This window comes from Miscanthus floridulus, chromosome 14 (assembly GCF_019320115.1).
Source record: "Miscanthus floridulus cultivar M001 chromosome 14, ASM1932011v1, whole genome shotgun sequence".
NCBI lineage: Eukaryota > Viridiplantae > Streptophyta > Magnoliopsida > Poales > Poaceae > Miscanthus > Miscanthus floridulus.
The window spans coordinates 88557440-88568910 of NC_089593.1; the positions used below are offsets into that span (position 1 = coordinate 88557440).

Sequence of the window (11471 nt, forward strand, 5' to 3'; positions counted from 1 at the left end):
AGTGCACCGGACGGAATTGGAAACCTAACATGCCTTGAACAGCTGTCAGTGTTACGCATTGATGACTCCACCAGAAACATTATAGAAGAGTTGGGCCAGCTAACTGAACTGAGGCAGCTGCATATTCGATTGGACGATTGGAACGACAAGCTGTTGGAGTGCCTATGCAGGCTACAAAAGATGCAGGAACTAGTTATCGCGGTCCATCCTGGTCAACGCGGCATCGGCGGATTGGATGCCTGGGTTGCCCCTCGACATCTCCGCGTATTGTATAAAGTATAAACACAAGTCAGTTGTTGGTTTTCAACACTGCCGGCTTGGGTGAATCCATCGCTTCTTCTGGACCTCACCAATCTAAACGTCGCCGTGAGGGAGCTACATCAGGCCGATCTCGAAATCCTCGGGAGGTTGCCAGCTCTCCGCTTTCTATCTCTGATGGTGGACAACAAGGACGACGTCGGTGATGCGCGGAAATGGTTTTCTCAGCCAACAAACGGGACTGCGTGTGGATTTGGGCCAGCCGATGGACCCGCACGGCACTGACAAAGCCGCATGGAAACATGCCTGTGCTTCAGCTTGAACAGGTGGTTCAGGCAGAAACGTGCATTAAACTGTAGGGCCCTGCAGTGCAGGATCTCGCCGGCCGCCGCGGAACATCGCCGGAGCTCCCAAGAAGATGACACCAAGCAACACGCACGGCAGACGCAGAGAGTGCATGAAGAGCCCAAGGGAAAGGCGCCAGCTCCAACCGCATATTCCCCGTACCAATCCTCACGACGGACACCCCAAACACTAACCAATTCAACCGGGCGCGCATGAATTATTTAATTAGCTATATAATAGTCATCTTCATTAATCCGTTAGTTAATCCTGGATTCCTGGTGTGCACTTATAAAAGACGCCGTCCACTCCACCCGCTGCTTGCAAAGTTGCGTCGAGTGGCCATCTCCCGAGTCCCGACTGCCATGCACGCACACGCACCCCACCCCATGGCCACCGGTGACGACGACGATGGCCAGCAGCAGCAGGGCGGCGAGGCCAGCAGCGAGCAGCCGGTGGTGCTCATCACGGGGTGCGCCAAGGGCGGGATCGGGTACGAGTACTGCCAGGCCTTCGCGGGCCTGGGCTGCCGCGTGGTGGCCACCGACGTCCCCGACCGAGTCCCCGGACTAGCCGCCGACCTCGCGGGCACGCCAGCCGCGGAGGCGCTGCCGCTGGACGTGACCTCGGACGCCAGCGTCTCCGCGGCCGTCGGCGCCGTGCTGGCGCGGCACGGCCGCATCGACGTGCTGCTCAACAACGCCGGGGTCGGGTGCACGGGCCCGCTGGCGGAGCTGTCCCCGGCCGCCGTGGCGCGGGCGCTGGACGTCAACTTCCTGGGCCAGGTCCGCACCGTGCGCGCCGTGGCGCCCCACATGGCGGCGCGCGGGGCCGGGCGCGTTGTCAACGTGGGCAGCGTGGTGGGCACCGCCGCCACGCCCTGGGCCGCGCCCTACTGCGCGTCCAAGGCCGCCGTGCACGCCGCCACCGACGCGCTCCGCCTCGAGCTCCGGCCCTTCGGTGTGCACGTCGTCAAGGTGGTCGCGGGAGCCGTCAGGTCTGGGCTGGGCCGCGCCAACGCCGCGCAGCTCGCCGCCGGCGGCCAGGAGTGGCGGATGTACCGGGACTTCGCGGCGGCGATCGAGGAGCGGGGGCGGGCGTCGCAGACGAGGAAGTCCACGGACGCGGGCGTCTTCGCTAGGCACGTGGCGCGACGGGTCATGAGCGCGCGACCGCCCAGGGAGATCGTCTACGGCAACATGACGCTGCTGTTCACCGCGCTCGCGGCGTCGCCTGGATGGGTGCGGGACGCCTTCTTCGCCTGGCGCTTCGGGCTCAACAAGAACAAGAAGCCACGCTAGCGAGTTCAGTTCATCACAAGCGCGTCTTGTTGCATTGGCCGACCCAGATCTCCACTCCGCCGAATAATCAACGAGTCACCCACCCTGCATCGCTGTCCGAAACGTCAAATTTGAGTGTTTTTATGTTTACCGAGTGTATTCTCTCGGACACTCGGCAAATAAGTTCTTTATCGAGTGCTGCACTAAAAACATTTGATAAAAAAAACATTCGACAAAGAGGAGGTTTGCCGAGTGCAAAAAAAAACACTCGGCAAAGAGGGGGTTTGCCGAGTGTTTTCTTTTTTTTACTCGGCAAATAAATAAAATCTTTTTTCTAGGAAAGAAGGAGAAGAAAAAAATGAAAAAAAAACTTTGTCGAGTACCCAGATCTAGAACACTCGGCAAAGAAATAAAATCTTTTTTTCTGAGAAAGAAGGAGAAGAAAAAAATGAATTTTTTTTTTGCCTAGTGCCAGATCTAGGATACTCGGCAAAGTAAAAAAACTACTTACTGTGTAAAAAAGAGGCAGAAAAAATAAAAAAAACAAGCTTTGCCGAGTGCCTCCCATCCGCCACTCGGCAAAGCAAAATCCTACTATATAACCCGGCCGCACCCACGCGCCGGCCCCCACCCACCACCCCCTCCCCTTCTCCCCACCGGCGGCCCCTCCCCTCCTGGGGCGGATCTGGCGGCGGCCCCTCCCCTCCCGACCGGATCCGGCGGCAGCCCGGCCACCCCTCCTTCCCCCGGCCGTCGCCCCCTCCCCTTCTCCCCGGCGCCGCCCCCTCCACTCCTTCCCCAGATCCGCGCGGCAGCCCCTCCCCTCCCGGATCCGACGGCGTCCCGGTGGCTACCCCTCCCCTCTCTCGGATCCGACGGGTGGCGTGCGGCGTGGCGGGTGGCGTGCGGCGTGGCAGGTGGTGTGCGTGGCGGCGGGTGGTGTGGTGGCAGGCGGCGTCTGGCGTGGGGCGGCAGCGGGCGTGGCAGCGTGGTGGCCGTGGTGGGGGCGGCAACCGGTGGCAATTTGTTTTTTTATTTCTTGCAAAAAATGTTTACCGAGTGTTTTTTGGGCACTCGGCAACGTCTTTGCCGAGTGCCCGATAAAAGGCACTCGACAAAGTTAGTTTGCCGATGAATTTTTTGCTGAGTGTCCTTTACCGAGTGTTACACTCGGCAAACCCTTTGTCGTGTGTATTCGTGCTTTGCCGTGTGCCTAGCTCCCGTTCCTGGTAGTGCATCTTCTTCTTTTTCCTTTTTATATTTTCTTTTCAAGTAACCATGCATCTTCTTGTTCTTGTACTAGTACTAAGTTACATTCTCATTGTGGGGGTATGGCCCCCGGTGTCCACAACACAAGACATGGGCCGTACCATCAGAGGTGGTCCAGCCCACAAGATCAAGGCGTGCACGGCGCTGTTCGGCGTGCACCGCAAGATATTGTATAGTACCAAATAGGCTACGTTCCTTGTAACCTTACCCCTCCAGAGTATATAAGAAGATGTAGGGGTCCTCTAGCGGATAGGCTACATCAAGATACATACATATGCGGACACGCAATATTAGACGATAGCTAATACAAACCAACAGACCACATGAGTAGGGTATTACGTCATACTGACGGCCTAAACCTGTCTAACTCGTGTGTCTTTGTTACCTTCTTGTTCTTGATCTCACGCTCCCCTGCCGATCAATCTATCTTCGTGGGATACCCCTCGGAGGACTGCCGACGATATTCTGTCGACAGTTGGCGCGCCAGGTAGGGGCTGTGCGTGCTGTTTCCTTGTCGAACAAGATGGCTTTTTCCGCAGGCTCTTCGCCCCTTCCGCAGCCTAGCCAGATCTTCACGGTCGGATCCATCTCGTGGGTCATCAACGCTGATGGGGTCGGAGAGCTCCTCGAGTCGACGCAGATCGTCTCTACGTCGATCATCCCTGCACCTACGACTGTAGATCCGGTCTTAGAACCATCTCTGAGGCCGCCTTCATTAGCAACTCGCTGCCTGTTTCCTCGCTACCAGAGGAGGCAGATCAACAACGACGATTTGATCGTATCCATCGATCGGGTCGGTCTGAAGCTTGCCAATTGCCTCTTCATCGCCGAATCGGCTCTAGGCACTCTGGTTCAGCGCCGACCACCCTCCGATCCAGATCTATCAGAGGCTGCTTGGGAAACTCCAGGGGTTACGGCCCTACCCTTCGGGTTCACCAGCGCCACCACCGCTTACCTACATGCCCTAAGGGGTAGATTCGTCGACTAGGTTGAAGACGTCCATCCTCTCACCGACCAGATAACACCATACGTCGCCGACCAGAATTTCTGTCTAAAGCTAAGTCACGCTTTAATATTCTTCTAAATATTCTACAATCTACGTATATCGCCATAATGTTTCTCCAAACTGTTTTCTCTATATTTGCTCTCCAAACGATTTTCCGAACCCTCGAACAGTCGCGTTGATGCTCGGACTCCTCTAGAGACGGCCATGTCTCCAGCTCCTCCCTACACGTGCTACGGGCTCCACGCTCTACGTTATGGGTGGTCGACAGCGGCTCCTTGGTCACGTCTGTTCCTCCTACACGTGCACGGGCTCCGCACTCCGTGTTATGGTTAACAGGCTAACTAGGGCTGGAGACTCAGCTGCACACTAACTGTTCGGGCGGTTTATATTAAATGCATCTTCGCTCCAACTGATCGCCAAGCTACATAAGCTATTTTTTCTCCGGAGTTCATATATTTTTTTCATCATGTACTACCCGTTCTACATGTTTGTATTGCAGGGTCATCGTCCAGGTGATCAGACCACCTGGTGCTCGGACTTACCCGTTCTCAACTGGTCGGACCGCTTGGTTCATCGACTTCGTCACCGACCAGTTGATCGGATTGTTCGCCGGTCGTTTCTAGTCAATGCTCACTTCGCCGCCACCCAGTTGACCAGAATGTTCGTCGCTCGTGCTTATCGCCAGCTACGTCGTTTACTCCTCGGCCCTCGGATTCTTTGTGCTCGAGGACTAAGTGGGCACACTTCACTGCATGGACATCGCCAGCTACGCCGATGCTCGGACCTTGCTAGATTCGTCGGGAACTCCTCGGTGCTCGAACATCGCTAGCTACATGGGGTACTCCTCGGTGCTCGGACATCGCCAGCGACATCGGGGACTCCTTGCTCCTCGGTGCTCGGTCATCGCCAGCGACGCCAGGGACTCCTCGCTCCTCGGTGCTCGATCATTGCCAGCGACACCGGGGGCACCTCGCTCCTCGGTGCTCGGTCATCGCCAGCGACGCCGGGGGCTCCTCGCTCCTCGGTGCTCGGTCATCGCCAGCGACGCCGGGGGCTCCTCGCTCCTCGGTGCTCGGTCATCGTCGGGGACTCCTCGCTCCTCGGTGCTCGGTCATCGCCAGCTACACCGAGGACTTCTCGCTCCTCGGTGCTCGGACATCGCCAGCTGCACCGAGGACTCCTCGGTGCTCGGACATCACCAGTGACGCCGGGGACTCCTCGCTTCTTGGTGCTCGGACATCGCCAGCTATGCCGGGGACTCCTCGGTGCTCAGACATCGCCAGCTACGCCAGGGACTCCTTGGTGCTCGGACATCGCTAGCGACGTCGGGGACTCCTCGCTCCTTGGTGCTCGGACATCGCCAGCTACACCGAGGAGTCCTCGCTCCTCGATGTTCGAACATCGCCAACTACGCCGGGGACTCCACGGTGCTCGGACATCACCAGCGACGCCGGGAACTCCTCGCTCCTCGGTGCTCGGACATCGCCAGCTACGCCGGGGACTCCTTGGTGCTCAGACATCGCCAGCTACGCCAGGGACTCCTCGGTGCTCGGACATCGCCAGCGACGCCGAGAACTCCTCGCTGCTTGGACCTCACCAGCTTCGCCGAGGACTCCTCGCTCCTCGGTGCTCGGTCATCACCAGCGACGCCGGGGACTCCTCGCTCCTCGGTGCTCGGACATCGCCAGCGATGCCGGGGACTCCTCGCTCCTTGGTGCTCGGACATCGCCAGCTACGCCGGGGACTCCTCTGTGCTCGGATCTTGCTATGTCTCGTCGGTGTGCTATCAAGCTGCTCCATGCTGTTCGAATCAGGGTGCTGATCTTGGGCAGCACGTCTGAGGTCTTGATACGCGCATGTTAGACGACGTCGGCAAGCTTTCAGACTTCTTTGACCCTGCTACAAGATTCATTCTTCATCTTCCAGCAGGCTCGGGGACTAAGTGGGCACACTTCACCTTGCGGTGAATGTGCTTGTTCTCATCTTGAGGCTACGCCCGGGGACTGGCCGCCTGCTCGGCTGGTCTTCTACTTTCTGACCCTGACACCACGTGACTACGTCACCTACTGTCAGGCTCGGGGACTAGCTGTGGGGGTATGTCCACTAGTGTCCACAAGACATGACATGGGCCACACCATCAGAGGTGGCCCAGCCCACAAGATCAAGGCGTGCACGACGCTGCTCGGCGTGCACCGCAAGATATTGTATAGTACCAAATAGGCTATGTTCCTTGTAACCCTATCCCTCCAGAGTATATAAGAAGAGGTAGGGGTCCCCTAGCGGACAGGCTACATCAAGATACATATATATGCGGACACGCAATATCAGACGATAGCTAATACAAACCAACAGACCACAGGAGTAGGGTATTACGTCATACTGACGGTCTGAACCTGTCTAACTCGTGTGTCTCTGTTGCCTTCTTATTCTTGATCTCACGCTCCCTTGTCAATCAATCTACCTTCGTGGAATACCCCTCGGAGGACTGCCGACGATATTTTGTCGACACTCATTCAACTAAATAAATCTATATGAACTAGTAATTCCTAGCAAAAAATAATAATAATAGTCCCTCTATTCCAAATCATAAGTCATTCTAAGTATTTTAGAGAGTTCAAAGCATCTTAAGTTTGGTTTGCCAGCTTCTCTAGCCAGTTGGGAGGATGCTGAAGACCTAAAACGACAATTTCCTCACGCATCTGCTTGGTGACGAGCAAATTCATTCTAAGGGGTCTTGAGTGTTACCAACCAGTGCACAAAGCCTAGAGGAGTCTAGTGAACTTGGGGCAGCTCGGAGCAAGAGATGGGCCCAGCCCAACAACCAGGGAGTCGTGGACCACGTGTGCAGAGGCACGCCGAGGAGGAGGCCCGGGGTTCTGGAGACATACGTCTGCGCCATGTTCAACGAGAAGAGAACCCAGGCCGGGCTCGGGGAATCAACGGGGAGGAACTTTGGGCTCTTCTACCCGGACAAGAAGCCTGTCTATCCCCAATCACCTTCCCAAAGTAATAACATTTCGTTGATCCAGATTTGAGGACAGAGCAAGTGGAAAGTCCACGTTGCCTCACTTAACTTTTTTGAAAGTATGTTTTCATCCCTGAACTCTAAAACCGGGTAAACCACCTCCTGAACTTTAAAACCACCTCCCTGACCGGTAAAGCGACGTGACGAACGGTTTTAAAAGTTCAGGGAGGTGGTTTACCTGGTTTTAGAGTTTAGGGCGGAAAAACAGACTTTTGTAAAAGTTGATGAGGTAACATGGACTTTTCCCTCTGCTAGCCCATGAAAAGTTAAAAGCCCAATGGACACTTGCAATTGGACCTAAGGCCCAGCTCGGCAAGATTCACGTAGTACCAATTTGGAGTAGGTAGCGAATTAACGAGTCCTAATCATGACCAGGAATGGTTTATTTGTTTATTTCATTGGATCTGCAGCTCCTCAGCATGTCTTCTAGACAGTTAGATATGAGGTAAAAGTTCATTATTTTAGTTTACTGTCTTTGTCATTAATTATGTGAGAAAGTATGCTTTGGCTTTGCTGCATTTTCAAAATTTAGGGCCTCATCATGTGCTTCAGCTTCACACCACGGCCACAAATTCCTTAGGTACTGCCAAGTGATTATGCAATGATAGTGTTGAGCTGGTGTAATCTAACCAGGACGCTTTGAATGCCTGAGTACATCCAAAAACTGGCTATGCTCACATGGCATGCAGAAGTGGTCTCATGCTGCAACTGTTGCTCGGTCGGATGGTTCAGCAGCCGTTAGCTTGCTACAAAACAATTCCCTTTCCTCAAAAGAAATCAGTGGCACAACAAAAATGGATCTGCTGTTTTGGACCTGCACTGTTTCTTCATGTGCATGCTCCGGCGCTCCGCTGCTGCTTCAGAATGCTATCCTTTTCTTTTTCTTTTCATGAACACAACACACATGTTCTTGTATATATCAAATTCAAATTACTAAATTATTAAGTCATCTCTGCAGCTGCTCTCCTCGTCGCGTCTCGCAGATGATGAAAAGGAGAGCAGAAGGTTGCATCGTTAATTCCAGTCATTTTCTGATAAATTACCTACCTGTGCAAACCAGAACTTACTATGGAAGCTTCGTCGCTTATGGTGGCGGATCTACAGGCTATACCAACCCATCATGATAGATAAGTATAATGTAAAAGAATCTCGATGCCCCTTATATAATGTAAAAGAATCCTGACGTGTCACCTGCCTCCGTAGATATGATTCATGATCCCAACTCCCAAGCCATGCACCGTTGCACACCCGCGCGGCCGCGCCGCTTCGCCTGCCTTGCTCGCAAGACTTGCGAGTCGCGATCCTGTCCAAGCTACCAAGGCACCAAGCACCGCCAACACCCACCGAGAGCCTTGGACTTGGCCACGCCAGCAGCGAAGGTGGCGTCCAGTCAGGTCGATCCCAAGCTTTAGAATACAGAGGTTAATTGTTGTTAATTAGGTCTGGATCGGGATTTGGGTAGGAGACGGTACTGAATTGACTATATATAGGGCAAGGAGCTGAAACATTTCCGCCGCTGTTATCAATCCGGCAAACATATGCTTGCAAATCTCACAGGTCACGGTTTTGAAATCTTCTTACTTTTCTAAATACTTGTCTGATTAATTATTTATCATTAGTTTATGTATCAGGGAGACCAGCGACATCAATACATCAGGGATTGATTCGATCCCCAAACATCAGAGATATTCATGTCATGTGAGTTTTATAATCATAGCAAATTACATCTAATATCCGCCACTGATCGCTTGTATATAATTGGGTGAACAAGTCCAGTCAACGTTCCAAACTCCCTCAAATACCACACATGTGACATGTATTATTATTGTACGATACATGGCTCATCTCATCAGAGACTACAATTCACAATATACAGTAGTCAGTAGGTCATTTTATCACGTCACCGGAACAGCCATGTACGACTAGTTTATATGACTAACAAAATGGAATCGATCAGGAGACATTCCGGTACATCACGGTCATATTATTGAGGCAGGCCTATACCATTCAAATTTATGGCGGCTGAGTTGAATTCGTCCACGACAATGCTGTTTCTTACACTACATGCATGCTTAATATGCTAAATATATATATAAACATATAATTGGTGAAGAATTGCAGGTACTACAATGCAAGTATTCAATTTGTAAGCGGCAGGTATGGCAGTTTATTTGTATCTGTCTGTCCATTTGGTGATATAATCCTTGTCGATGCCACTAGCAGCTAGCGGTCAACGTAGCTGGTTTGGCATTTCTTAATGTCCTATCACAGTACCTGAGAAGGATTTCCTAACTCCTTGATAGCTACTGTCTTGTGTCTGTTCCTACAAACAAAACCTGAACAGTGTAAAAAATGGAAGGAAAAAAACTGTCTTTCAGTACAGTGGTATTCCTGTGTATGTAGAATGATCATCAATTATTCCATTTCATCGACTACAGCATCTAAATTCCAAAAACCTACCATGTTATCTAAAGAAAATGTAAATCCAACCCAGCAGATAGCATGTCAACACATGCATATCTTCAGTACGTTTTCTCGTTCAGATAGTAGTAGTAGTAGTAGTAGTAGTAGTAGTAGTAGTAGTAGTAGTAGTAGTTTATAAATGTGCTGCGAACAATACTGGATTCTGAAATCCACGAGACAGTAACTGGTAGGTAACTAGCTGGTGTTCTAGACGATCTGTTTCCTAGCTAGGTTTGTCATGCATGTGCGGCAAGAGAATTACGCGTTTTTCAACATTCTCTCTGTGTATCTTACTCCACATTTCGCTCTCAAATCTGTATTTGTCCATTTCTCATGTGTGTAGAAAGTCACGGTTTGTGCTTTGAATCTTGCCTTGTTACTTCGCGGTAGCCACGAGGGGGGCGCTTCCATGTATACAATACAACCTTCCCTATATATAAAACACAATATTGAATACGACATTGTAAACATTTTGGGAACTAGTAGTTTTATTCTCCTAAGACTGATGTGTGTGGATGATGATCAGACATGTTTATTCTACTATTATCATACAATTTATTTATTTATTTTTTCCAGATATGCTAATCAAGTCCTGCCGCCAGTATACTCTTCTCCACAATTTGCATATGTTTGTTGCAATCCCTGAGCCAAAATATATAATTTATCAAGAAGATACGCACAAATGGAGAATAAGAAAAGGTTGGGAGAATGGTCAAGCCATCAGTGTCGAAAGAAAGCCTATCCACCCTAACAAACATGCAATTCCCTGCACTTAATCCCAACCATTATTCCTTGCCCTCTTGTACTCTTTTATGTACATACTTCTCTATCTACTAGTTCCTCATATACTATTATAAATCATGTGTGTATTTCCATAATATAAGCATAATCCCTATGTATCCTAGGGAAGGAGAGGCAGTAGAACCTATGCATGTCCATGAGACAGATGAATAATTTCGTTGAATGGACGGACAGCTTAATTAGGCTTAGCTGGTCTGCAACACGGGGCGTTTTTTGACATATGACTAATTTCATTATTATAATTTTTTGAACAGCCCCAAAATTATCAAAATTTGACCAAAATTTCGCCATTTTTTAGAATTTTATTTAAACATGCATGAAGTATGATTTTCTAAAATGTTTAGTTCTAAACTAAATATTACCATGATTTATGACTACAAATCCATTGAGTAGAAAAATATGCAATATAAACACAATAGAAAATAGAAAATATGAGTCTAGCGTTAGACTCCCTCGGTCCAAAAAAAACTTGTTGTTCTATGATTGGAAAAATGTCGCAAAAAACTTAATGTTCTGGGTATTAGACATGCACCTTCTCCACATGCCTCCATGCAACGCACTTTAATTAGAAAAATTAACAATGACATCTCTCCCCTTAAGGAGATCTCCTGTAACAAAATAGGAGTCATTTCTCTCCTCCACTAATTTGTCTAAGAAATCTTAGAACCGCAAAAAAAATTTGGACAGAGGGAGTACATTAACAATAGAAGAGCGGGCCTGGTGCAAGCGGTAGAGTCTTATCGCCTGTGACCGGAAGGTCCTGGATTCGAGTCACGGTCTTCTCGTATTGCACATGCGAGGGTAAGGCGTGCCACTGACACCCTTCCCCAGACTCCGCACAGAGCGGGAGCTCTCTGCACTGGGGTACACCCGGAGTACATTAACAATAGTCAATAAAGCACATGTATTCACATCACTAAAAAAATTCGGATTTTTTTCTTTCGGCCATCCCGGAGATTACTGAATTTCGCCAAAATCTCGAACCCTGCAGATGACCACTAGCCTTCCATGCAACAAGTCCTAGAGA

The 11471-nt window shown here is 50.7% G+C and overlaps 1 protein-coding gene and 1 long non-coding RNA gene across 2 annotated transcripts; both read left to right on the plus strand.

Moving 5' to 3' along the window:
* The first annotated feature begins 485 nt into the window (after positions 1 to 485).
* On the plus strand, positions 486 to 2014 carry LOC136506142 (short-chain dehydrogenase ptmH-like). Its single transcript, XM_066501257.1, has one exon. It carries the CDS (start codon positions 816 to 818, stop codon positions 1899 to 1901), a length of 1086 nt encoding a protein of 361 aa, XP_066357354.1. The 5' UTR covers positions 486 to 815; the 3' UTR covers positions 1902 to 2014.
* A 5792-nt stretch (positions 2015 to 7806) lies between these two features.
* LOC136502618 (uncharacterized) lies at positions 7807 to 8823 on the plus strand. The gene is made up of 3 exons (XR_010770643.1): positions 7807 to 8574; positions 8671 to 8737; positions 8812 to 8823. It is a non-coding gene; the product is annotated as an uncharacterized lncRNA (long non-coding RNA).
* Positions 8824 to 11471: the final 2648 nt, after the last annotated feature.